This window comes from Bufo bufo, chromosome 4 (genome assembly GCF_905171765.1).
Source record: "Bufo bufo chromosome 4, aBufBuf1.1, whole genome shotgun sequence".
Classification (NCBI taxonomy): domain Eukaryota; kingdom Metazoa; phylum Chordata; class Amphibia; order Anura; family Bufonidae; genus Bufo; species Bufo bufo.
In genome coordinates this window covers 338,678,865-338,706,361 of record NC_053392.1, presented here as the reverse complement: position 1 = coordinate 338,706,361, position 27,497 = coordinate 338,678,865, and the positions used below count along the sequence as shown (strand labels likewise).

The window sequence follows — 27,497 nt, the reverse complement described above, 5'->3', positions numbered from 1 at the left end:
CTGAACGGCAAATAATATATATTATTTTTGCCGCTAATACACACCAAAAAGTGCTGTCATTTTCTCACTTCACCACACAACGGCTAATGAGCACTTTTTTCCCACTAACAGAAGCCAAAAAATGCTTTAGAACATATAACTGCACCACACAAGGGCAAATAAGACGTATAAATATTTCCTTGTAATAAACCGTGTAAATGGCTGTATCAAACAGCACTTGCACCCCAATAACAAGAACGGTTTGCTGCAATTACAGAGCTGTATAATGGCAATTTTGATCCCCAGTCAGTGCAGCAAGGTGTAATAGGAATGTTCCTATTACCCAGGCTGTAAACTCCCCTACTGAACCCTGTTCTGCTTCAATACTGTGGAATGATTGCTCCCTAGCCTTTCCCTGAACTTCTATACAGCAAAATAAAAGTTTTAAAGTCTTTTCTACCACTGTCCCTAGCGCCTGCTGACATTTCTCCCTTCACGAAGTACACTGGAAAATGGCTGAATCCAAGATGGCTGAGGCTATTTATAGGGCTGGCTGGCTGCTGATTGGCTGCATGCATGGCATTGTGGCTGATCCCTCGTTCGCAGAGTTCCTTGCTCCATGTCCTAACACGTGCAGCAGCCATTTTATGAAAAAATGCGATTTGTTACCACGAAGCGTTGGGAAATTCAGATTTGGTGCAAATCGAATTTTTCCTGAAATTTGGATCGAATTCCACTTCATCAACTTCGATTCACTCATCTCTAGTTGTAGCCAATAGATGGATGAATGTACTATTATGCCTCTTGCACACGACCATATGTATTTTGCGGTCCGCAAAAAACAGATGCGCAAAAAATACGGATGACATCCGTGTGCATTCTGTATTTTGCGGAACAGAACAGCTGGCCCCTAATAGAACAGGACATGCTCTATTTTGATGCGGAACGGAAATACGGAATTACGGAAACGGAATGCACACGGAGTAACTTCTTTTTTTTTGCGGACCCATTGAAATGAATGGTTCCGTATACAGTCCGCAAAAAATACGAACGGAAACTGAATAAAAATACGTTTGTGTGCAAGGGTACTTATTTTCCGCATTATGGACAACGATTGTACTGTTCTATAAGGGCCAACTCTTCCGTTCCGCAAAATACGGAATGCACACGGATGTCATCCGTATGTTTTGCGGATCAGTTTTTTTGCGGACCGCAAAATACTCACTGAAATCTCTAAATAGCGCCACCTGCTATTTTTCTAATTTCTCTGTCCTGCTCACTGAGATGGAAGTACATGCTCAGTTCCATCCTTCAACTGCCACAAGCTGCAGCAGAAAGTACATGCTCCCTGAGAAAGTGCACGCCCCCTGAGCTACCAGCCTGAAAAAAAATCTAGCAGAGCAATCCCAGCAATGGATGGGGAGATCTCTGGATCTATATGAGGTACAGGGCTGGTTCTACATTTGTTAGAAAGAGACTTTTTGCATTAATCATGGGATAACCCATTTAACCCACTCCAATAATTTATATGCATTGTTTTGTATTGTCTCAAGTTGAACAAATTAACCAGTAAGGTAGGTCAGTTTGATTGTAGTGATTATGTTAACCAAATGCCATATGCTACCTTTCAAGTCATTGAATTTTTCATTGTCTGTTTTATTATATCAGTGTATTTGCAGGGTGTCAAATCCCATATCCTAAGCGTGAATTTTTAAATGAAGATGAACCAGAGGAAAAAGCTGACAAGGTATGTATTAGTCCCAGATACTGTACCTGCATATTAACCCCTTCACACAGTTCACTGTGCACTCATTTTAGCAATGCCTTACCTCGAGTGAGCATACAGTTATATCCACTGGATAGCATCGGCATTGCCTGCAGCAAGTCTTCTCTAATATACAGCTGGCTAGCCTTTGCAATGATTGGGATCTGAGCTACTGTACCTCCGATGCCTGACGTTGAACCCCTAAGGTGCCACCAGGACTGCCACAGCTGTATACCTATTTTGCCTACTTTATTAGTGACAGGAAGTAATGATTTGGTATATAGTGACCAGATCATTTTTATCCCCCACCCTCATCCTCGCTCACTGGAGCACTCTTTAAACAGCTGATCGTCAGGGGTTCTGGGAATCAGACCCCCACCAATCAGATATTGATAACCTATCCTCAGGATATGCCATCAATATCTAAATCCCGGACAACACTTTGGTGTAAAACACACAATTTAAACAATGGTGCCATTGCTACCTTGAAATAATCTTATTAAAAAATGTTAGTCGTGCTCCAAAAAACAAGCCCCTATAGGGCTATATCGATGGAAAAATAAAGTTATGGCCCTTGGAATGTTGCAGCACAGATGTTTTTGCCATGAAAAGTGCTATTATTGTGCTGAACCATAGACTAAAGGTAACATATGAACTGCACAAAATTTGTAATGCAACAAACATTGGCAGAATTGTGTTATTTAATCGCTTACAAGAAAAAATTGCTAAAAGATAATCAACAGGTTAAAACCTAAAATAGTGCCCTTAACCCCTTAAGGACACAGCCTTATTTCACCTTAAGGACCAGGCCATTTTTTGCAAATCTGACCAGTGTCACTTTAAGTGCTGATAACTTTAAAACGCTTTGACTTACCCAGGCCGTTCTGAGATTGTTTTTTCGTCACATATTGTACTTCATGACACTGCTAAAATTGGGTCAAAAAAGTTAATTTTTTTGCATAAAAAATACCTAATTTTTAGGGACCACTACAGGTCTGAATTCACTTTGCGAGGCTTACATAATAGAAACTGTAACGGATCTCCTAACACCCCGACCGGGTACCTCCGTTGAATGGATGCTCCTAGTGCTTTCCGAGGACTCCAAGCACTCCACTTGACACCGTACGCACTGCAGACCCCACGAACCGCCGAAGCTTGGTTGAGGTCTCACCGTCTCCTACCCACCCTGGACCTACGACAAGGCTCCAGGCTCCAGTGGGTGAACCTCTCCTACATCCAGAGAGCAGGAACCAGGAACAAGCTCTTACAAGAGCTAGTAGTAAAGCCAGGGGAGTATAGCAAATCTCCCAGCGTCGATCAGTTACCCAAACACCAGCCTCAACATGATGAAGGATAAAACAGGAACACTTTATTGAGGGCTACCCGCCCGTATTTATGCAGGTCCCCATCTGGTGGACACGCCCCACGAAGTTACCAGGCTGATGAGAGGGCCCATAATCCTGGGGCAAGAGGCCAGCAGCCAGGCCCCTCCAAAACCCAGTGGCGAGGTTGGTTTCGCCACACATCTCCCCCTCCCAGGGAAGACTAACCAGATACCTGAGTTAGTCTGGCAGTCCACCCACAACCCAATACTGGACCTGTTGAATTTTGTATGTCCCCAGGTGTTGAGTGGGCATCTGCCTCTCCTTGCTTCCTTGTTGCTCTCTAGCTTGGAGCTGTAGGTACTTGGTGGGCAGAGGCCGACTGCGCTCTGCCCCGATGCCAGCTCTTCCGCTGAGGTAGCCTGTGGGAAGTCCGGCTCTGGAGAAGAGGATAGGGGAGGGCAGAGGCAGACTGCGCTCTGCCCAGATGCCAGCGCTTCCGCTGGGGTAGCCTGTGGAAAGTCAGCCTCTGGAGAAGAGGATAGAGGAGGGCAGAGGCCAACTGCGCTCTGCCCAGATGCCAGCTCTTCCGCTGGGGTAGCCTGTGGGATGTCCGGCTCTGGAGAAGAGGATAGGGGAGGGCCGAGGCTGACTGCGCTCTGCCCAGATGCCAGCTCTTCTGCTGGGGTAGCCTGTGGGGAGTCAGGCTCTGGATAAGAGGATAGAGGAGGGCAGAGGCTGACTGCGCTCTGCCCAGATGCCAGCTCTTCTGCTGGGGTAGCCTGTGGGGAGTCCGGCTCTGGAGAAGAGGATAGGGGAGGGCAGAGGCTGACTGCGCTCTGCCCAGATGCCAGCTCTTCTGCTGGGGTAGCCTGTGGGGAGTCAGGCCCCGGATAAGAGGATAGGGGAGGGCAGAGGCCAACTGCGCTGTGCCCAGATGCCAGCTCTTCCGCTGGGGTAGCCTGTGGGATGTCCGGCTCTGGAGAAGAGGATAGGGGGGGGCAGAGGCTGCCTGCGCTCTGCCCAGATGCCAGCTCTTCTACTGGGATGTGGTCAGGGAATCCTATCCCCAGGACCTTGTTGCAGATCGGCTGTGGAGAGGAGGAATCGCTTACCTCCTCGTCATAGAACGCTGTCCGAAGACTAGCCGATTCCATCCTGCTGTAGCCAGGGGCGCTGTACGGATACTAGCGTTGCCCTCAATTTAGTAAATCCACGAACGGTGTCTCCGAGATGCTTCTCCTCACACTAGGACGCCATCCCACTGCTTGCCACCAAATGTAACGGATCTTCTAACACCCCGACCGGGTACCTCCGTTGAATGGATGCTCCTAGTGCTTTTCGAGGACTCCAAGCACTCCACTTGACACCGTACGCACTGCAGACCCCACGAACCGCCGAAGCTTGGTTGAGGTCTCACCGTCTCCTACCCACCCTGGACCTACGACAAGGCTCCAGGCTCCAGTGGGTGAACCTCTCCTACATCCAGAGAGCAGGAACCAGGAACAAGCTCTTACAAGAGCTAGTAGTAAAGCCAGGGGAGTATAGCAAATCTCCCAGCGTCGATCAGTTACCCAAACACCAGCCTCAACATGATGAAGGATAAAACAGGAACACTTTATTGAGGGCTACCCGCCCGTATTTATGCAGGTCCCCATCTGGTGGACACGTCCCTAGGGGACCAGAATGAAGACTATGACACAGGACAGATATGCAGCACTGCAGGATAGACAGAGACAATACATCCCCACAATGCATCATGGTTTCCTCCTCTCTGCCCTGGAGACACCCGAGGAGTAATCCAATTATCTCTCAAGACAAAGGGAAATCACCAATACACATGTGGGGACAACAGAACAGAAATCACCATTTAAACATACAATGTCACAACCCTTTTCAATACACAGACATTTAACATCCCAAAATGGCACGAATTAGACCAGGAGTTCAAGTTAATTCAAGTCCTTTGTGAACAAATGAGGCCTGGCTGATGAGAGGGCCCATAATCCTGGGGCAAGAGGCCAGCAGCCAGGCCCCTCCAAAACCCAGTGGCGAGGTTGGTTTCGCCACAGAAACCTCCCAAAAATGACCCCATTCTATAAACTACACCCCTCAAGGTATTCAAAACTGATTTTACAAACTTCGTTAACCTTCGTTAACTAACAAAGCAAGGGTTAACAGCCAAACATGACTGTATCTTTATTGCCCTGACTCTGCCGTTTACAGAAACACCCCATATGTGGCCGTAAACTACTGTACGGCCACACAGCGGGGTGTAGAGTGAAAGGTGCGCCGTTTGGTTTTTGGAAGGCAGATTTTGCTGGACTGTTTTTTTTTTTACACCATGTCCCATTTGAAGCCCCCCTGATGCACCCCTAGAGTAGAAACTCCATAAAAGTGACCCCATCTAAGAAACAACACCCCTCAAGGTATTCAAAACTGATTTTACAAACTTTGTTAACCCTTTATCTGTTCCACAAGATTTAATGAAAAATAGAGATACAATTTAAAAATGTAACTTTTTTGGCAGATTTTCCATTTTAATATTTTTTTTCCAGTTACAAAGCAAGGGTTAACAGCAAACTCAATATTTATGGCTCTGATTCTGTAGTTTACAGAAACACCCGATATGTGGTCGTAAACCGCTGTACGGGCACACGGCAGGGTGCAGAAGGAAAGGAATGCCATAGAGGTTTTAGAAGGCAGATTTTGCTGGATCATTTTTTTTGACACAATGTCCCATTTGAAGCCTCCCTGATGCACCCCTAGAGTAGAAACTCAAAAAAATTGACCCCATTTTAGAAACTACGGGATAGGGTGGCAGTATTGTTGGTACTAGTTTAGGGTACATATGATTTTTGGTTGCTCTATATTACACTTTTTTTGAGGCGAGGTAACAAGAAATAGCTGTTTTGGCACCGTTTTTATTTTTTGTTATTTTCAGCATTCATCTGACAGGTTAGATCATATAATATTTTTATAGAGCAGGTTGTCACGGACGCGGCGATACCTAATGTGTATACAATTTTTTTATTTATGTAAGTTTTACACAATGATTTCATTTTTGAAACAAAAAAAATCATGTTTCAGTGTCTCCATAGTCTGAGAGCCATAGTTTTTTCAGTTTTTGGGCGATTATCTTGGGTAGGGTATGATTTTTGCGGGATGAGATGACGGTTTGATTGGCACTATTTTGGGGTGTGTATGACTTTTTGATTGCTTTCTATTACACTTTTTGTGAAGTAAGGTGACAAAAAATAGCTTTTTTACACCGTTTTTTTTTTTTACGGTAGTCATCTGAGGGGTTAGGTCATGTGATATTTTTATAGAGCAGTTTATTACGAACCCGGCGATACCTAACATGTATACTTTTTTTTATTTATGTAAGTTTTACACAATTATTTCATTTTTGAAACGAAAAAAATCAAGTTTTAGTGTTTCCATATTCTGAGAGCCATAGTTTTTTCAGTTTTTGGGCGATTATCTTAGGTAGGGTCTCATTTTTTGCGGGATGAGGTGACGGTTTGATTGGTACTATTTTGGCGTACATACGACTTTTTTGATCACTTTTATTACCTTTTTTGGGAAGTAAGGTGGGCAAAATTTCAATTTCATAATAGTTTTTTATTTTTTATTTTTATGGCGTTCACCGTTCGGGTAAAGTAACCTGACCGTTTTATAGATCAGTTCGTTACGGACGCGGTGATATATAACATGTGTAGGGAATTTGATTTTTTTCATTTTTAACCTCCTCAGGACCGCCGTACGCAGGATTGCGTCTTTGCGGCGGTCCTGTTGTTCTGGGTGGACGCGCCGGTGCGTCCTCTCGCGAGACGCGAGATTTCGTGCATTGCCGGCCCGCGCATGCGCATCGCGGGCCGGCAAAAGTTAAAGAAGTATTTCGTCACCAGCCTGCCAGCAACGATCATTGGCTGGCAGGCTGGCGATTTTCAAAAAATCAAATCAGAAGCCAGATAACAGATCATATTAGTAAATATGATCTGTTATATGGCTTCTCTGCTTCTCTGCTGGTCCTTTTCGTCGGTTGGATCCAGCAGAGAAGCAGACTTCACTGTGAGTACCCACCAAACACTGTCCTTAGCCCCAGATCACCCTCCATCACCCCCATCACCCGAATTAACCCCTTGATCGCCCCCTGTCAATCACTTAGTGAAAGACAAAAAGTGATCAGTGTAAACTGTCACTTTTTTTTTTTCACTAGTATTGGCTGTTAGGTTTTAGGGATATTTTAGGCCCCTTGGTTAGGTAGTTAGCGTCAGTTAGCGCCCACCCCACCGCACCGCAGTCACTTTTATTCGCTGATTAGCGTATCGCTAATCAGCATTTGTACTTTTATAGTATCTGTAAGTGATCAAAACTGATCACGGTCAGATCTATAATAGTATTAGTGTCACTTTAGTTCGCCCTCCACCCAAAACGCAGTGTTTGCCCGATCAGGCCTGATTGGTCGCCCACACGTGCGTTCACCCACGCCCGCCCCACCGCAGTGACAAAAAAAATTTTGTTTTTTGATCACTGCACATTTACTTTACACGCACTGCAGCGATAAAAAAATCAGTTTTGATATTTTTTATCAACCGCAGCAGCCTCCGGTACTTCGCTAGCCTCCCCTTTGTAAGACAGGTTTGCTTTTTTTCTTGGGTAGTCTCAGGGAATACCCCTAAATTTAGTAGTCCAAAATGTCAAACAGGGGGTATTCTTCTGAAGAGGCCTACAGGATTCTGACCCAGTCGGATGAGGAGTGGGAACCCTCATCTGACGAATCTAGCGGGTCAGAATATGAACCTGTAGAAAGCAGTGGCTCTCTGACCCAAAGTTCGGACGAGGAGGTGGAGGTCCCTGGCAGCACCAGGCGTACCCGGCCCCGTGTCGCTAGACCACAGGTTACGCAGGATCCGTTTCAAGAGCAGCAGAGTGGGGCTGTCGCTGCCGGATCACGTGGTGAGGCATACACCAGCAGCGCAGCCCTTCCTGGACCTAGTACCAGCACTGCCGTACAACATGGTGACGTGGCGAGCACCAGAAGGGCAGTTGAAGCTGGTACGGTGGCACGTGCACTAGTTACCCCGTCGCAGCCACCGCGCAGACAGGCCCGTAGAGCCCCTAGAATCCCTGAGGTGCTGGCAAACCCTGATTGGCAGTCACCAACTTCAGCCGCACCAGTAGTTCCCCCTTTCACCGCCCAGTCTGGAGTTCGGGTTGAGACGGCTCAAATCGGTTCGGCCCTGGGATTTTTTGAGCTGTTCTTGACTGCGGAACTCTTGGACTTAGTCGTGGCAGAAACAAATCGGTATGCCACACAATTTATATCCGCCAACCCGGGAAGCTCTTATGCCCAGTCTTTCCGGTGGAAACCAGTCCAAGTTTCCGAACTTAAAATTTTTTTGGGCCTTCTCCTCAACATGGGTCTAACTAAAAAGCATGAATTGCGGTCATGTTGGTCCACGAACCCAATTCATCACATGCCCATGTTCTCTGCTGCTATGTCCAGGACACGATTTGAGACCATCCTACGTTTTCTGCATTTTAGCGACAACACCACCTCCCGTCCCAGAGGCCACCCAGCTTTTGACCGGCTCCACAAAATTCGGCCCCTCATAGACCATTTCAACCAGAAATTTGCAGATTTGTATACCCCCGAGCAAAACATCTGCGTAGACGAGTCCCTAATACATTTTACCGGGCGCCTTGGCTTCAAACAATACATCCCAAGCAAGCGTGCCCGGTATGGGGTCAAATTGTATAAGCTCTGTGAAAGGGCCACAGGCTATACCCACAAATTTCGGATCTATGAGGGAAAAGATCAGACCCTGGAGCCGGTCGGTTGCCCTGACTACCTGGGGAGCAGTGGGAAGACAGTCTGGGACTTGGTGTCACCCTTATTCGGCAAGGGGTACCATCTTTATGTGGACAATTTCTACACAAGTGTGGCCCTCTTTAGGCATTTGTTTCTAGAACGGATTTGCGCCTGTGGCACCGCGCGAACTAGTCGCGTGGGCTTCCCCCAACGGCTTGTAACCACCCGTCTTGCAAGGGGGGAGAGGGCTGCCTTGTGTAATGAAGAACTGCTCGCGGTGAAATGGAGAGACAAGCGTGACGTTTACATGCTCTCCTCCATTCACGCAGACACGACAATCCAAATTGAAAGGGCAACCCGTGTCATTGAAAAGCCCCTCTCAGTCCACGACTATAATGCGCTCATGGGAGGGGTGGACTTCAATGACCAGATGTTGGCTCCCTATTTAGTTTCCCGCAGAACCAGACGCTGGTATAAGAAGGTGTCTGTATATTTAATTCAATTGGCTGCCTATAATAGTTTTGTTCTCTACAGTAAGGCTGGGAGAACAGGATCCTTCCTCAAATTCCAGGAAGAGATCATCGAGAACCTCCTTTACCCAGGAGGTTCCGTGGCCCCATCCACCAGTGTAGTTAGCCGTCTACACGAGCGACATTTCCCCAGTGTCGTTGCTGGTACCTCAACCCAACCGCCACCCCGAAAAAAATGTCGTGTCTGTAGCAGGAGTGGAATAAGGCGTGACACCCGCTATTTCTGTCCTGACTCTCCTGACCACCCTGCCCTATGCTATGGAGAGTGTTTCCGGAAGTACCACACACAGGTACACCTAGCATAGGGATTGCATCTCACAGGACAGGCACACAGGGCTATTAGGGCCCTTTTACTCACAGCTGCTGCAAACCTCTCCTTTCACCTGGGATAAAGTGCATAACGTACTTCGCCACATCTTTGGGCGATTTGCGCTTTGCACATTGTCCCATGGGGAAGGAGAGGTTTGTTCTATAAAGGTAAAAAAAAACTAAACAAAAAAAAAATTACCGGTAAGTAAAAAAGTTAAACTTTCAGTTAAAAAAAAGTTTCTATGTTCCGTTCAACAGTTAATAAATTTATTGCGTTGCGGCCTGGTTTTTTCTTTTTTGTTTTGTTTTTTTTACCTTCCAGGTGGACCAACCGATCGACTAGCTGCAGCACTGATGTGCATTCTGACAGAAGCATTGCGCTGCTGTCAGATTACACGCAAGTCGGTGTATGCGGCGCTGCAAGACGAGATTTCTCCTCTGCAGTAAAAGATACGTTTGCCGAGGCATATGAGCTGAGGAGGTGGCGGTGTTCATATACTTTGGCAAACACTTTGTATATATAAAAAAAAAAAAAAATCCCGGCAATGATTTATTCATCCACATCGATTGATGTGAATGGAGAAATCGGGTTTGCTAGGGCATACGAGCTAAGTGGGTATGGATGTTGGGCGGAGCTCCTATGTCCTGGCAGACGCCTTTCCCCTCCTTTTTCTTTTTTTGGCAGAGATTTTTTCATCCACATTGATCGATGCGAATGAAGAAATCTGTGCCGTTCATTTTTTTCTTTCAGCCCAGAGGCTGAACGGAAAAAAAAAAAATCTCATTACCTGTATGCTCAATATAAGGAGAATAGCAGAAACTCCTAATGCTGGGCATACATGTAATGATTGCGGAGACCCTCAAATGCCAGGGCAGTACAAACACCCCACAAATAACACCACTTTGGAAAGAAGACACCCCAAGGTATTCCCTGAGGGGCATATTGAGTCCATGAAAGATTGAAATTTTTGTCCCAAGTTAGCGGAAAGGGAGACTTTGTGAGAACAAAATCAAAAAAATCAATTTCCGCTAACTTGTGCCAAAATTTTTTTTTTTCTATGAACTCGCCATGCCCCTCATTGAATACCTTGGGGTGTCTTCTTTCCAAAATGGGGTCACATGTGGGGTATTTATACTGCCCTGGCATTTTAGGGGCCCCAAAGCGTGAGAAGAAGTCTGGTATCCAAATGTCTAAAAATGCCCTCCTAAAAGGAATTTGGGCACCTTTGCCCACCTAGGCTGCAAAAAAGTGTCACACATCTGGTATCTCTGTATTCAGGAGAAGTTGAGGAATGTGTTTTGGGGTGTCTTTTTACATATACCCATGCTGGGTGAGATAAATATCTTGGTCAAATGCCAACTTTGTATAAAAAAATGGGAAAAGTTGTCTTTTGCCAAGATATTTCTCTCACCCAGCATGGGTATATGTAAAATGACACCCCAAAACACATTCCCCACCTTCTCCTGAGTACGGAGATACCAGATGTGTGACACTTTTTTGCAGCCTAGGTGGGCAAAGGGGCCCACATTCCAAAGAGCACCTTTCGGATTTCACAGGTCATTTACCTACTTACCACACATTAGGGCCCCTGGAAAATGCCAGGGCAGTATAACTACCCCACAAGTGACCCCATTTTGGAAAGAAGACACCCCAAGGTATTCCGTGAGGGGCATGGCAAGTTCCTAGAATTTTTTATTTTTTGTCACAAGTTAGTGGAAAATGATGATTTTTTATTTTTTTTTTTTCATACAAAGTCTCATATTCCACTAACTTGTGACAAAAAATAAAAACTTCCATGAACTCACTATGCCCATCACCGAATACCTTGGGGTCTCTTCTTTCCAAAATGGGGTCACTTGTGGGGTAGTTATACTGCCCTGGCATTCTAGGGGCCCAAATGTGTGGTAAGGAGTTTGAAATCAAATTCTGTAAAAAATGACCTGTGAAATCCGAAAGGTGCTCTTTGGAATATGGGCCCCTTTGCCCACCTAGGCTGCAAAAAAGTGTCACACATCTGGTATCTCTGTACTCAGGAGAAGGTGGGGAATGTGTTTTGGGGTGTTATTTTACATATACCCATGCTGGGTGAGAGAAATATCTTGGCAAAAGACAACTTTTCCCATTTTTTTATACAAAGTTGGCATTTGACCAAGATATTTATCTCACCCAGCATGGGTATATGTAAAAAGACACCCCAAAACACATTCCTCAACTTCTCCTGAGTACGGAGATACCAGATGTGTGACACTTTTTTGCAGCCTAGGTGGGCAAAGGGGCCCATATTCCAAAGAGCACCTTTCGGATTTCACAGGTCATTTTTTACAGAATTTGATTTCAAACTCCTTACCACACATTTGGGCCCCTAGAATGCCAGGGCAGTATAACTACCCCACAAGTGACCCCATTTTGGAAAGAAGACACCCCAAGGTATTCCGTGAGGGGCATGGCGAGTTCCTAGAATTTTTTATTTTTTGTCACAAGTTAGTGGAAAATGATGATTTTTTTTTTTTTTTTTTTCATACAAAGTCTCATATTCCACTAACTTGTGACAAAAAATAAAAACTTCCATGAACTCAGTATGCCCATCAGCGAATACCTTGGGGTGTCTTCTTTCCAAAATGGGGTCACTTGTGGGGTAGTTATACTGCCCTGGCATTCTAGGGGCCCAAATGTGTGGTAAGGAGTTTGAAATCAAATTCTGTAAAAAATTACCTGTGAAATCCGAAAGGTGCTCTTTGGAATATGGGCCCCTTTGCCCACCTAGGCTGCAAAAAAGTGTCACACATCTGGTATCTCCGTACTCAGGAGAAGTTGAGGAATGTGTTTTGGGGTGTCTTTTTACATTTCCATGCTGGGTGAGATAAATATCTTGGTCAAATGCCAACTTTGTATAAAAAAATGGGAAAAGTTGTCTTTTGCCAAGATATTTCTCTCACCCAGCATGGGTATATGTAAAATGACACCCCAAAACACATTCCCCACCTTCTCCTGAGTACGGAGATACCAGATGTGTGACACTTTTTTGCAGCCTAGGTGGGCAAAGGGGCCCATATTCCAAAGAGCACCTTTCGGATTTCACAGGTCATTTTTTACAGAATTTGATTTCAAACTCCTTACCACACATTTGGGCCCCTAGAATGCCAGGGCAGTATAACTACCCCACAAGTGACCCCATTTTGGAGAGAAGAGACCCCAAGGTATTCGCTGATGGGCATAGTGAGTTCATAGAACTTTTTATTTTTTGTCACAAGTTAGTGGAATATGAGACTTTGTAAGAAAAAAAAAAAAAAATCATCATTTTCCGCTAACTTGTGACAAAAAATAAAAAGTTCTATGAACTCACTATGCCCATCAGCGAATACCTTAGGGTGTGTACTTTCCGAAATGGGGTCATTTGTGGGGTGTTTGTACTGTCTGGTCATTGTAGAACCTCAGGAAACATGACAGGTGCTCAGAAAGTCAGAGCTGCTTCAAAAAGCGGAAATTCACATTTTTGTACAATAGTTTGTAAACGCTATAACTTTTACCCAAACCATTTTTTTTTTACCCAAACATTTTTTTTTAATCAAAGACATGTAGAACAATAAATTTAGAGCAAAATTTATATATGGATCTCGTTTTTTTCTGCAAAATTTGACAACTGAAAGTGAAAAATGTCATTTTTTTGCAAAAAAATCGTTAAATTTCGATTAATAACAAAAAAAGGAAAAATGTCAGCAGCAATGAAATACCACCAAATGAAAGCTCTATTAGTGAGAAGAAAAGGAGGTAAAATTCATTTGGGTGGTAAGTTGCATGACCGAGCAATAAACGGTGAAAGTAGTGTAGGTCAGAAGTATAAAAAGTGGCCTGGTCTTTCAGGGTGTTTAAGCACTGGGGGCTGAGGTGGTTAATCAGTGATAAATGTGTTTTTTGATTTTTACATTTTTTTTTTAACTTTTTTTCACTTTTTTTTTTACCCAGACCCACTTGGTTCTGGAAGATCCAGTGGGTCTGATGTCTGTATAATACAGTACAGTACACTATATAGTGTTTTGTACTGTATTTTACTTACACTTTGTCTGAACAGATCTATGCCTTGAGCACAGATCTGTTCAGCACCATGGACAGCAGGATGCCTGAGAAGGCGTCCTGTTGCCATGGGAACCTTCCCCGTCTGCCACAACTGCGCAGACGGGGAAGGGTAAGGAGGGGATCTGTCTGGGGGCTCTCTCCCTCTCCCATCGGGGGGCTGCAAAGGCACAGCAGCCCCCGATGGGAGAGGGAGGGAGCTCCCTGACTGTTAACCTCTTCCATACAGCGGTCCATATGGTCCATATCACAGATGTCAGCCGTTTATACCAGGGTGTCAGCAATGTGCTGACACTCTGGTATACCCACTGGCCACCAACGATTATTCAAGGGGAGGCGGGGGGGGGACCGCACCCTCCGCCTCCCACACTGCCCGCAACCCTCCCCCTGCACCTCCCACCGGGATAAAATCAATTAGGGGTGCAGGGGGGGGGGAGATAAAGATATATTTTAGGAATACTAAAGTTTCTGATCCCCGCGGTCAGGGACCGCGGGGATCAGAAACTGCAGAAAGCGCAGCAAACAGCAGGTCTGAATTGACCTGCGGTTTGCTGCGATCGCTGACATGGGGGGGGTCACGGGACCCCCCCGCGCATTTAGCCTAGGTGCCTGCTCAATGATTTGAGCAGGCACCGGCCCCCGATCACCGCCAGCCGCACGGCAGTGATCGAAAATACACAGGGCGTACAGGTACGCCCTGTGTCCTTAAGTACCAGGTACGCCTGTGTCCGGAAGAAGTAAAAATATACAGCTCACACCACAAAAAAAAAAAAAACGTATGCGGCTACATTAATGGAAAATAAAAAAATGAGATGAAAAAAAAAAAAAAAAATCACCATGTCGTAAAGGTCAAAACTGTCTCCAACTGGCTTAAAGGGAATATGTCATCAACTTTATGCTGCCTATACGGACGGCAGCATAAAGTAGAGACAGGTGAGTTGATTTTAGCGGTCTGTCATTTATTAGTTAAAAGTAAGTGGTTGCCGAGAACTAACTTGACAATCATTGCAGACTAGGCCTGGAAAAGAGTCACGGCCACCTGAGAAGAGTCATGGTTATTCATGAATTCCTGCTCTCCCCGCCCACCCGCTGATGATTGACAGGCTTCTACTCTCTAGGAGAGAACTGCCAATCATCAGCAGATGGGCGGGGAGAGCAGGAGATTATGAATACCCATGACTCTTCTCGGGTAGATTTGACTCCTTTCAAGGCCTGTGCTGCAATGGTGAGTGACACACTGCTGAAATCAGCATTTCTGTCACTATTTTATGATGCCCTAAGTGAGGTCAGCATAAAGTTGATGACAGGTTCCCTTTAAGCTGTGGTTCGGTCCTCCAGACATATGTCAAACTCACTGGGCAACTGTGCCTGTGCCTTCATGTACATTTATATGACTTTTGTTATATCCAGAATCAACAGGCACAAAATCAGCACCAGCAGCAAGCAGCAAACCAACAGCAGACAGCAGCTCAGCAACAACAGGTTCAGCAGCAGAATAGCAGTCAGACCAATGGTACAGGAGGAGCAGGAGCAACTACAGCAGCAGCACTCCAACACAGCCAAGACTCTAGTCTTAACCCAGGACCCCCAAACAAGAAACCACGAATGGGGCCTTCAGCTGCTAATTCTGGGGGCCCCTCTCTAATGCCTTCTGATTATCAGGTACAGATGTATTACTGTGATCAGTGTTACAGGCCCTTTAAATACTTTTGTTTGGTAAATTGTGTTTAGCACATTATATATATAAGTATCAGTTTGTGTCGACAACTCCTTTTCTTCCCAGTCCTTAGAACCCATGTTCAGAGGTGCCTGCATTGCTTAGAAATATGAAGTTTTCAGATATGCAAATGAGCCTCTAGGAGCAATGGAGGAGTTGCCGTTACACCTAGAGGCCTTGCTCTCTTTGCAACTGCTGTGCCTTCTTCACTTAGATTGATGGGGTCAGGCATTGTAAATGTCTTAACACCTGGCACTGTCAATCAAAGTGCAGATGGCGTGGCAGTTGCAGAGAGAGCAGAGCCTCTAGGTCGAACGGCAACGCTCCCGTTGCAACTAGAAACTCAGTTGCATATATTAAAACATTGTTTTTCTCAGCAATGCGGGCACATATGAACAAGTGACTAACACAGTTGCCTTCAGCTGCCAAGTGCACATGTAACAGCTCAGCCAGTTTCACAGGTACAAAACTGCTGACAGATGCTCTTTAAAGTTTTAGGAATGGGGTATGATGTTGTGTCTTACCCCCTGTCTTAACTAACAGAAGTTCTGGCAGGCAACATTGGGTAGGTAGGTCTTCTCGCTCTTTAGCTGTCACTGTCTATGGATTTTCATGAAAACTAATTTGTGTGCTCTCGACTCTTACAAACAGTTTACATAATGCTATAGAGATATACTTATCAAAATGTGCCAGAATTCTGGTGCAATTTTGTCAGAGTGCTATCTCAGTTAAAAGGCTTAGTAGGAAAGGGGTGTGGCCTACCAGAAAGGGGATGGGCTTACAATGCACCAAAAAATTCTGGCATTATGGAAGCCACCTATTAAGTGGTATAAACAGACTGTCTAAAATCTGTCCATGAAGTGAAAAAGTAGGACATATCCATCATATTGTAAGAATGCGTGTGTGTGTGTATCTATGTATGCATGTATTGCACAACATTTTTAGGCAGGTGTGGAAAGAATGCTTTCAAAAATAGAAGTCTTAGTTTATTTTTATCAGATAACAACATGAAAAGTGAATAAACTAAAGAGAAATCTAAATCAAATCAGTATTTAGTGTGGCCACCCTTTGCTTTCAAAACAGCATTGATTCTTCTTGGAACACTTGCCTAAAGTTTTTGAAGGAACTCGACAGGGTGGTTGTTTCAAACATCTTGGAGAACATTTGCTAAAATGTAAAACTTCAAACTTGCACGGAACCTATTCTGTGAATAGGTGCTTAATGTCAGTTGTGGTAATCAATTCATATTGATTTTACAAATATAAAAACATGAAACATATGTGTCATATACATTTATGATCCATTGAAGAGTTACCACACATACTTCCAGTACATGGGGCCACCTGGGTTCAAAGTGTATAGCAGTGTTAACGCTCATCTAATAGTTTGTCCTGCATGCTCAGTCACTCTACCAACAATCATGTAGAAAAAGTAAAAGGCCACAGCAGCATATCCAGCAATTCTTCTTTATTAAGTCGATCACCTCACAACATAGCATAAAAACAGCAGCAATGTTTCGGCTAGGAATAGCCTTTGTCAAGCATATTTTACAACTAAAAACACAGTATATAAATCCAAAATACTGGTACCACCCACAATTATAACGATCCAATCGATCGTGATGCTATATGTCACACCTACCTAACATGAGATCACCATGCTAATGAATCACATTAATCAGCTGTTTCAAGTACGTATCAGTTGTAACCACACATTCACCTGTGTGGGGTTATAGCGTGTAGACATCCACTTGGCGGCTGGCGTCTCGAGGTAGAGAGAGCGCATGTCCATACGTGTCATCAGAGAGCGGCACATACAAAGCGACGCCGCAACCACCTATGACGTGAACAAAAGCGTGGTGGCTAGCGTCCCAACGTTCACACAGCGCAAGTCCGTAAGGGTCATCAGAGGGCGGCCGGCTTACGTCACAAAGCCGCACCTACTTATGACGTGACAGACTAACGCGTGACAGGGGAGGCAACATAGCCACCAATCCGCACCGCTAAGGTAAACAAACAGCGTGCAGGACGTATACTAAAAGATACACTGACACATAATAAAGATATAATGTGCAGCGTAACTCAGTTTAAGGAAAAGTCATCATGTCAATGTATAGACGCGATCCCCACACTGGCGTTCACATAAAATAGTAAATAAGGATACAAAAGCATAAAGCAAATGAAAATGACATATAGCATTATCATGAAAGGATCATCATGTCAGATAACCTGTCAATTAAGACTGGTGACCAGATAGGTATATATCAATAATCATGGAACTATTCATTGTGGTATATTCAAATAATTTTCAAGCACATAAAAAAACCATATAGTATAACAGATGAGAGTCTAGCTGATTCCTGCCACATTGAACTCAAGATTGAGTCCAAATGGTTGTAAGGACCTCAGCGTATAGATCCATTTGAGTTCCTTTTTTCTCAATATCGCATCCTTATCCCCCCCTCTCCGTAAGAAACCCACACTGTCTATAACCCTAAAGCGAAGTTGGTTGACTGAGTGTCCTGCTTCGACAAAATGTTTCGCAACTGGTTTATCCATGTTCTTCTTGCGTATAGTGCTTTTGTGTTTATTAATGCGCTCTCTAACTTCCATAGTAGTCTCACCCACATAGGTGAGGCTACAGGGACACTGAATGGCATATATCACATCGCGTGACCTGCAGGTGTAATAGCCATTGATTTTATATTTTTTACCGCTATACGGATGAAAGAAGTGGTCTCCTTTAAGAACATTACCACAATTGCAGCAAGATAAACATGGGTAAGTACCAACAATCATGTCTCTACATAGTCATCCTCTGTTCACTGCACAGCAGCTAATCGAAATTGCTATCTGCAGGGAAGTGATACATTTGTATTAGCTTCTGTGGGGTAGACACAGGGTGGAAAGCTATTTCTATTGGCTACACTGCATTGAACAGAGAATTACTATGCAGAGACCTGGCTGTGAGAAAAGAATGACTGATCAGGTATGACCACCAGCACACAGCTCACAGCTGTTAGGAGGGGTTGGAAGTTGTGGTTAATGTAAGTGGAACAGACAAACGGCGAACAGGCTCTATATTGGCCCAGACAGATCACCACTAGTGAGGATCATTTGATCCGTCAACAAGCATGAGCAGTTCCTACAGTTTCATTGTACACTACACCGGTGTTACTGCCAGGCCTGTCTCTGCCCCGACCTTTTCCAGGTGCTGAGCAGAAGGAAATCTGGCGCCTCAGCTGCCATTATGTGTCCTGCCATTGACAGCCAGCCAACATAGCCTTCGTTTGCAGTGGTGAGTGGTGCCGTCAAAGAGAAACCTGGTCTGCCATCAACTGGAACCATATTGTCTTAGCACGGTTCTGTTTGGGATCCAACAACAGTCGACTTTGAGTATGGAGCCCTTGTGGTGAGGGCTTCAATCCTGCTTTTGCTGTGGAGTGACACACTGTCCCAACTACTGGTGTGATGATCTGGGAAGCCATCGCATAGGACTGGTGGTCACCCCTGGTAGTTAGTGACATGAAAGGACATCCTGTGCACGTGTTGCCTCTCATGGCAGGGCTTCCAACTGGTATTTTTCTGCCGGATAATGCTCATCCACTCACAGCAAGGGTTTCCTAGAAAATACTCTGCCAGAATGCAACACTTCCTGCCTGGTCGCCAGATTTATCACCAATCAGCCATTTATGGGACCAGCTGGGACACCAGTTTCAGTAACCTATAAGTGTGCAGGGTCTACAGGCCCAGCTGCAACATCTGTGGTCAAATGTGCCTAAGGATACCATACAGAACCTGTATGCCTCCATGTCCAACCGTATCTCATCTTGTATCCAGGCTAGAGGCAACCTAACAGGGTACTAGAGCCTCCTTTCAGTTGTACTATTTTCCCCAATCATCATTTCGCTGCAATATTGTAATCCCTATCATCATTGCATTCACATACATAGTTTTATTTGATTTCAACAATTCCTTCTTGGTGCATTCTTTTTTAGTAGATGAGTGTACAGAGGCTAGTTTGACATAGGGAAGAGTTTGTACAGTAATATTTTCATCTTTGCATCTTGGATACTTGCCTTCAGTTGTCATGGTAGAGTTGTTCATATCAGCTCCCTTGGGCATAAAGCACCAAATTCACTGTAATAATTGCTGTAAACTACAACCTCTGAACAGCTATGAAAACACAAGATGGCTTTAGATATAATAGAAGAGCAAATGTTCTGCTGTCCTCATAAATAATGGATGTTTTCAGTTGCTCAGCTACCTCACACACTTTATGGCAACAGAAAATGACCCGCTGCTTATATTGTTATAGCACATTCTAGCATTGTAGTAATGAGGTAGACTTATACCAGTGCAGCAGATGAGCAGTGCACCAGTCTCTCCTTCAGTGCACTATGCAACAGATTCACCAATAGGGATGCACAATCTATTGATGGATCTGCAATAGTCTTAGAAACAATTTAGCATCATCTCAGGTTACCACAATTTACGCTAGTGCAGCAGCTGTGTTGGTCCTGTGTATAGTGGTTAATATTCATTTGGTTTTGCTGGTTTCTGAGCAATTGAAACAGTCGGCTGGTGTAAATGAATAAAAGGTCAGGGATAAACGATGACAAAGCATTCAGAAAGTGGCAGAATTTTTTGTGATGATTCAATATTGCAGAATTACAAACTATGGGGGTCATTTACTAACCAGAAATTGACCTATATTAGGCGTATTTCTAGCACAGATTGGAGCACAAAGGTCCTTTGTGCCACAATTTGTGACTTTTCCTCACTCTCGCCAGGTCTAAAAAAGTAGGCGTGACCTGGAGGGGGAAGTTGCAGGTGTAACGCCCCAGAGGTGCATTACCACCTCTACGCCTCCCACTGTCTTCTGTGGTCGACCTTATGTCATCCCCTTTATTTATTACCAGGTACTGCACATTGTGTATTTGTATTTCTTACTTTGTTACTGTTAACATGAAATGTACCTGGTACACCAGCAGATGGCGGCACTAATGGCAGAGCTATTTTGCATCTTTCCATTCTAGCTCTCTCTAAGAAAGGGAGGAGTTTAGCTATTTAGAGTTAGTCTACCCTATCCCTTCTAGGGGAGGGGGCAGAATAGAGCGCCCCCTCCTTGGGGAAGGCTGTGTCCATGCCAGCAGAGCACCTTCAGCTCTGCTGGATCCAGAGGCCAAAGCCTGAAGACTCTGAAGCCAGGAGAAAGTTCCCTGGACAAAGATAGAGTCAGAATAAAGAGAGAAGTTGCAGCATACAGCCAAAGGAAAAGCTTCCTATTTAATCCTGTTAGCGCAGCAGAGCCAAAGAGCAACAGATGTAGCAGAGCCAAGTGTGTTTGCCTGCCAGAACTAATGCCAAAGCCTGCTGGTAACCAAGACAAGGTTGGAAGATTGGAAGACTGTTTCTGCTGAACGTTTATGCAAGTAAAGCTGCTGTTCAACGTTCTACAATGTCTGGACTCAATCATTTCTTCAAATCCCTCAACTATTTCCCCTATTTGCTCTGCTTCGGATGAAAACTCCTGGGGTCTGGCTTATCCAGGTAGGATCACCGTGACGTGTGCAACACCGTTAAGGGAGATTTAGGCCACTTTGGCATTCCTACACTGGGTACCTCCATATCACTAAAAGGGGCCCTGTGCCCTTGTTGCTTCAATGCAACTGGCGTCACGACAAAAACACTAAGAAAGGACCCCTTGCCATCTGTCGGATGCTGCACAGGCCCTTCTCATTTACCATTTTCTACGTCTGTTTTAGGTGTAGAAAATGGTCTAAATGTAAGACAGCTAGGAAGCTATATTTAGAAGCAGCGGTGGATCAGCTGAAGTTATGTAGGAACCGGCGCCTGTACATAACTCCTGTGGATCCACCGCCAGCTATAGGGGATATTAAGAGCCGGTCTTAATAAATAACCCCCTATGTTACTATATGAAAATGTGTAACAATTTACAGTGCAGTACATGTGGATGGTTTCTTTCAAACCACGTAGTGGGAAAAAAAATCCTAATGGAATTAAGTGCATGCTGACATTTTTAAAAATGCATCATCCTCATTCTCTGGCAGATTGTCATTGGGGATTGCACCCTTTGCAGATCCACAGCAAAATCTGTATATAGCACAGATTCACAGAAAATGTCCACCATGTCTGGCTTTGGCCTCAGTGTCATTTACATTTACAAAAGACATTGTTGCCTGTTGCTTTGAAAAGTCATCACATGTTAAGACACCTTAGAGAGAACCTGTCACCTCTCCTGACATGTCTGCTTTACTTGCTTTCCCCATGTAATAATGATTTTGGAGCATTTTGTTATGTTGTGTCATTCCTCTATTATTCCTACTAGTTGTTTATGAATGAACTGCCAGCAGTCTTCAATAAAGGTCTATCTGAGTGTGACCAGTAAATAAGGATTGTTATTATGTTGGGAAATGCAAGCAGTTACTAAACCAGACATTTCAGCAGATAACCTCAGGATGTAAAGTAAAGAATCCTTGTTAGTCACTGAGATATTCTACAACCTCATAGTTCAAGCCACATAGTTGGATACTGATTGTGCCCATGGCCTTTAAAAGGAATGCATGTGGGTGAAGGTTATTCAGGATGTTTGGAAAATATTGTTATCAACCTTATTGTAGGGCTTATGCAGACAAATGTCTGCTTGTATGCTCATGTATGTCATTTTGAAAAATAAGAGTGCTACTGTCCATTGTCAAGTGTTAAAGGGTCATAGAAAGAAAAATATAAAAACATCCTGCATGATATTATAATTAAGTACTCAGAGGTGCATTGCCACATTTATGGAAAAAAAAAACAACATAATAGCACTCACTTAACACTAAATACAAAGGTTATATTATTATTATTTATTATTAAAGCGCCATTTATTACATGGTGCTGTACATATGAAAAGGGGTATACATACATAATACAGACAATATATATAGAATAATACATTATTTTAATATCATAAATAACTCAGAGTTTTTTTTAGCAGGTATATATTGATCAGAACACATCTGAACCCACCTACCCCGGCAAGGTGACCTCAGTCTAGACAGGAACTCTACAACTTTACACTCAGGAGAGCGGGACCTGCACATATACTGCGCTGCTACTTGTTTCCTCTTTGTGCATTTAAGCAACCAATGAGAGGAAGAGCAAACAGCTATATGTACTAGTCTGTGGAATAGGTGAGACATAAGGTGGGATATTCCATGGGCTGCTTTTGATTAGGTGATACATATAGCTGAGTTGGTTCTTCGTCTCACTGGTTGTTTAAAGATATTTTCCAAAATATTTTTATTGATGATTTATCTTCAGGATAGGTTATCAGTATCAGATTGGCAGGGTTCCAACACCTGGCAAGCCAGCCAATAAGCTGGTTGAAGAGAAGGCGCGCCTTCCCTTTATCGTTTACCTGCTTGCCATCAACATTGCAGCGGTGAGCACATTGCAGCGGTGAGCAGATGTAATTACAAGCTGTCCCATTAATTTCAAAGGGATGGCTCTGTAGTATACACTTGTGTAGGAACGAGCAGTCACATTGAAGTGAATGGGACAGCTTCTTGTAATTACACCTGCTCACCCTTGCAATGTTGACGGCAAGCAGGTAAACAATAAAGGGAAGGCTGCACTGGTACAGCGCGCAGCCTTCTTTTCAACCAGCTGATTGGTGGAGGATAGGTCATCAATAAAAATATCTTGGAAAACCTCTTTAAATGCACACAGAGATAACAAATACTAGCACGTATGAGATCAGAAGCTGCACATACAGAGTGTAAATGCCCAACAGCATAATATAGGAATTAGAGTAGGTCCCTGCCTGGACTGAGGTCACCTTGCTGGAGTAGGTGGGCTCAGATGTGTTCTGATCAAAATATATCTGCTAACCTCACGGTTATTTATCATACCAAAATCTATACATAACCATAGTCTATACATAACCTTTGTATTTAGTGGTATGTGAGCGATATTATGTTCTGATTGTTAAAAGGTCCTATGAATAGATTTTGTTGAGATGTGATATTATTGTATAGGGATTGTACTTATGCAGCAATAGATCATGTTCTGACCAGATTATCATATCTCTTTCAGGGTGGTTGTACACCCTTTGGTTCGACCAATGGTGTGTGCAGTACAGGTCCAGTGGATACAGGTGTAGATCCAACTGCCGCAATGCACCGTGTACGGGCACCCATAGTGTGGTGCTTGACAATTTATATGTTGTATGTTCATTTCATTTGATGCTAGTTTAAAATCCAATAGCAAGTACGTTATCACACGTTTGTACACAATTGGGGGAGATTTATCAAAACTGGTGTAAAGGAAAACTTGCTTAGATGCCCATAGAAACCAATCAGATTCCAGCTTTTGATTTTTCACAGTTTCTTTGGAAAATAAAAGGTGGTATCTGATTGGTTGCTATGGGCAATTAAGCCAGTTTTCCCTTACACCAGTTTTGATAACACTCCCCCCAATGTCATTATGTTTGGTTTAGATGTTAGTGGCTGGAAAGGGGATGCAAACAGCAGCACATTGAAGTCTGTTCACTTTTCCTAGCTGACCCCTTGTTACCAGTCCTCGTAAGTTGTCCAATAAAATACTCTTTCCGTTCTTCCCCGTCAGATAAGAAGACTTGGCAGAGCACTTGAACATATTTTCCATGTACAGTAATATTAGACCTTTCTTACCTGTAGCAATAAATAGCCATTGCTGAAAATTTATCAAGCCCCATGTCATAGTGAGGATGTTACTTGAGATAAGTATTGAGTTGCTGTGGGCTGTTGTATGTTGGCAACATTAGGTACAGAGGCTTTTGTAGAATTACTATACTGTAAAATTTGTACAATTGTTTAATTTTAATCATTTTCTTTTTATAGGAGACCTTATATTTCAAAGCAATGCAGTGTTAGGGCTCATTCAAACGACCATATCCGTTTTTGCGGACTGCAAATTGCGAATCCGCAAAACACAGGTACCGGGCATGTGTGTTCTGCATTTTGTGGATCAAAGCATCCTTCCCTATGACAGAAATGCCTATTCTTGTCCGCAAAAACAGACAAGAATAGGATGTTCTATCTTTTTTGCAGGGCTGCGGAATGGAAGTGCAGATGCGGACAGCACACCGTGTTGAGGCCCCATTGAAATGAATGGGTTTACATCCAATCCACAAAATAGCGGAACGGATGTGGACAAAATAAAATACAGTCGTGTGAATGGGCCCTTAGTCTGAGGCCTGCATCACACTGACATTGTCTGTACACAGTGATTGGCTGTAGTGGTCACTTGTTGACATGATGTCACCACTGCAGCCAGGTAATAGGGCCCAGCATGGAGAACTGGAGTTATTGTGCAGGATCTGCCAGGTAAGTACTTACCAGTTCTTTATTTGAGGTTGATCTTGAAGGTTGTCCTGTTTTCTCCTGAAATTGGACAAGCACTTTAAGCCAGTGGGGTTTGTTAGGACCTATTATGTTTCTGTTCAGTGAAAACAGTGGAAATACATGATAGAAAAGTGGAAATAATACATGATGGAAAAAAATCTACATGTATTTTGGGACAATGGGGCAAATTCATGGAAACCATGCCATGAATGGAAATGCTCGTTCATCCCTGCTGTATGAATTACATAAAACTAACTACATAACAACAACAGTAAGCTCATGGTAAAAGGTTTTTGACCCAGATTTTGTTGCAGAAAACACACCAAAATCCTAGTCATAAAGTCCACTGAGTAAATATACCCTAAAGAGTGTTAAGTGATTTGTGGGGATTTTTAGCCTCAGTGAGTCATTTATATAAATTGTATCAATAATAGCTATATTGTTAACATTTTTCTTTTTCTCTTTAATTCTTAAAGCACTCCTCTTCACGACTGGGTTACCAAAGCAACATTCAGGGATCTTCTCAGCCCCAGAATACATTGGGTTATTCTACAACATCTCAACAGAGCTCACAGTACCATCAGCCTCACAGGTACTAGGGCAGGGGAGCAGTACGAAGACCACCCACAGCGCATGCACTAGTTTTAAGAACAGAAGTTCTAGGACGCTTTTTGTGGGCTCTTCAGAAATACAATAGTGCCCTTTGGAAACTTCAGCAAGAGCATGGAGACCGTCCTTACATCTTCTTGCATTAGTTGTTGCAGTCACACTGGTGAGAAAATGTGACCTGACGCCAGCACTTGTATATATATATATATTTTTTTTTTTCCTTTTTTTTTTTTTCCTTAAAGGAAGTATTCATCGTGCAGCTTTTCCATGCCGTAGCTGTGTGAAAGTGATTTATCAGGCTGCCGAATGGAATTCTTTGTTGTATAAAGATAACCGCAAGCTTTCTAGCTGTGTATAGTTTTGTATATGTAAAATCAAGAGAAAACACAAATGCACCTTTTAAGCACTGTGTTCTGTTCACAGAGCATTGCAGTTTTGCATATGGATGTCAAGAACAAGAACTTTTTACTGTTCCAAATTTCCTATCTTGCTTTTATTTTATTTTTTAATTAAGAGAATTGTAAAAATAAATATCAATGAGCCTGCATCAGGAAAGATGATATACATGCGAGATCCAACTCAGGAGTGGCTGGAGTAAATGGAACTGTAGTACAATTTATCTGTACAAGTCAAGTCAATCTGGGTAGACCTGAACCTCTGCTTTGCCAGCGCTTCATTCACTCTTGCGATAGTTCAACATTTGATTGCCAGACGTCTTTCCAGTTCATCATCCAAAGAGTTAAACTGCTTTGCAGGATGTAGGGAAATTCTGCAGTTCAATTTCTTTTAAACATATAATTTAGTTTGGCTTTTAATCTGCGTCGCATTATATGATACATAGAAGTCAAGACTGGATACCCCAACAGATGCATGAATATGTTTGGACCTGCCAAGTGTACAGATGACCTACAGGCAATGTATGGTAACAAATTTATCAGTCCACCTGGAATGACACACGCCACTCAGGTGTGGAAAAAGTGGTACCACAACAACAATCTTTTTTAAGGGCGGTTCCCTAAGTTTATTAATTTGTACTCAATGGTATTAAAGGCCATCTGTCAACAGATTTGTACCCATGAAACTGGATGACCTGTTAGATGTGCGCTTGGCAGCTGAAGACATCTCTGCCGGTCCTATGTTCATATGTGCACGCATTAGTAAAATAATGTTTTAATTTATGCAAATGAGCTTCTAGGAGCAACGGGGGAGTTGCCATTACACCTAGAGGCTCTGCAGTCTCTGCAACTGCCACTCCCTCTGCACTTTGATTGACGGGGCCAGGCTTCTAGGTGTAAAGGCAACACCCCCGTTGCTCCTAAAGGCTCATTAGCATATATGAAATCATCATTTTTCCCAGCAATACGGGCACATATGAACATGGGACCAACACAGATGCTTTCAGCTGCCAAGCGCACATGCAACAGGTCAGACAGTTTCATTGAAACAAATCTTCTGACAGATGCCCTTTAAAGTCAGAACAATTTATGCAGTCACCCTGAAAAAGTTTTATCTATTCAAGTTTTTTGTACATAAATCTTTAAGGAAATGTCAGTTACAACTAGATAGCAATACATATCCTCACAGGAGCGCCGGTGCCTCCTCAAACAGCTGATTGGCAGCGGTCCTGGGTATCGGACCACCACCAATCACATATTGATGACCTATCCGGAGGACAGGTCATTCATTAAAAAGTCTCTGAAAACTCTATTTTAAACTTTAATTATTGTATAATGTACAGTTGTGCACCTTTATTTTCCTTTGCATTCAGATGCTGAAACAGACCTTGTCTCACAGTTGTAGTTAATACGGTGTATCAGTATAGCTTAAAGGGGTTGTCCAACTTTGCTGGACAACCCCTTTAAGCTCTGTTCACATTGACATTGTGGAAAAATAACACAGGAAACAATGCTGCACTATTCTGGTTATCAAAAAGGAATAGAATCCACAAAAGTAGTGATAAAAGGTGTGAATGTAGCCTAAGAACA

At 43.6% G+C, this 27,497-nt stretch overlaps 1 protein-coding gene across 1 annotated transcript in view; it reads left to right on the top strand.

Moving 5' to 3' along the window:
* The window catches only part of CDK19 (cyclin dependent kinase 19), a 238,813-nt gene extending 212,390 nt beyond the window's left edge, over window positions 1-26,423 (top strand). The window contains exons 11-14 of the mRNA XM_040428878.1: window positions 1,648-1,726; window positions 15,206-15,457; window positions 25,380-25,507; window positions 25,936-26,423. Of these exons, the coding sequence (XP_040284812.1) occupies window positions 1,648-1,726; window positions 15,206-15,457; window positions 25,380-25,502 (454 nt within the window). The 3' untranslated portion in view covers window positions 25,503-25,507; window positions 25,936-26,423. The remainder of the gene's footprint in view (window positions 1-1,647; window positions 1,727-15,205; window positions 15,458-25,379; window positions 25,508-25,935) is intronic.
* Window positions 26,424-27,497: the final 1,074 nt, after the last annotated feature.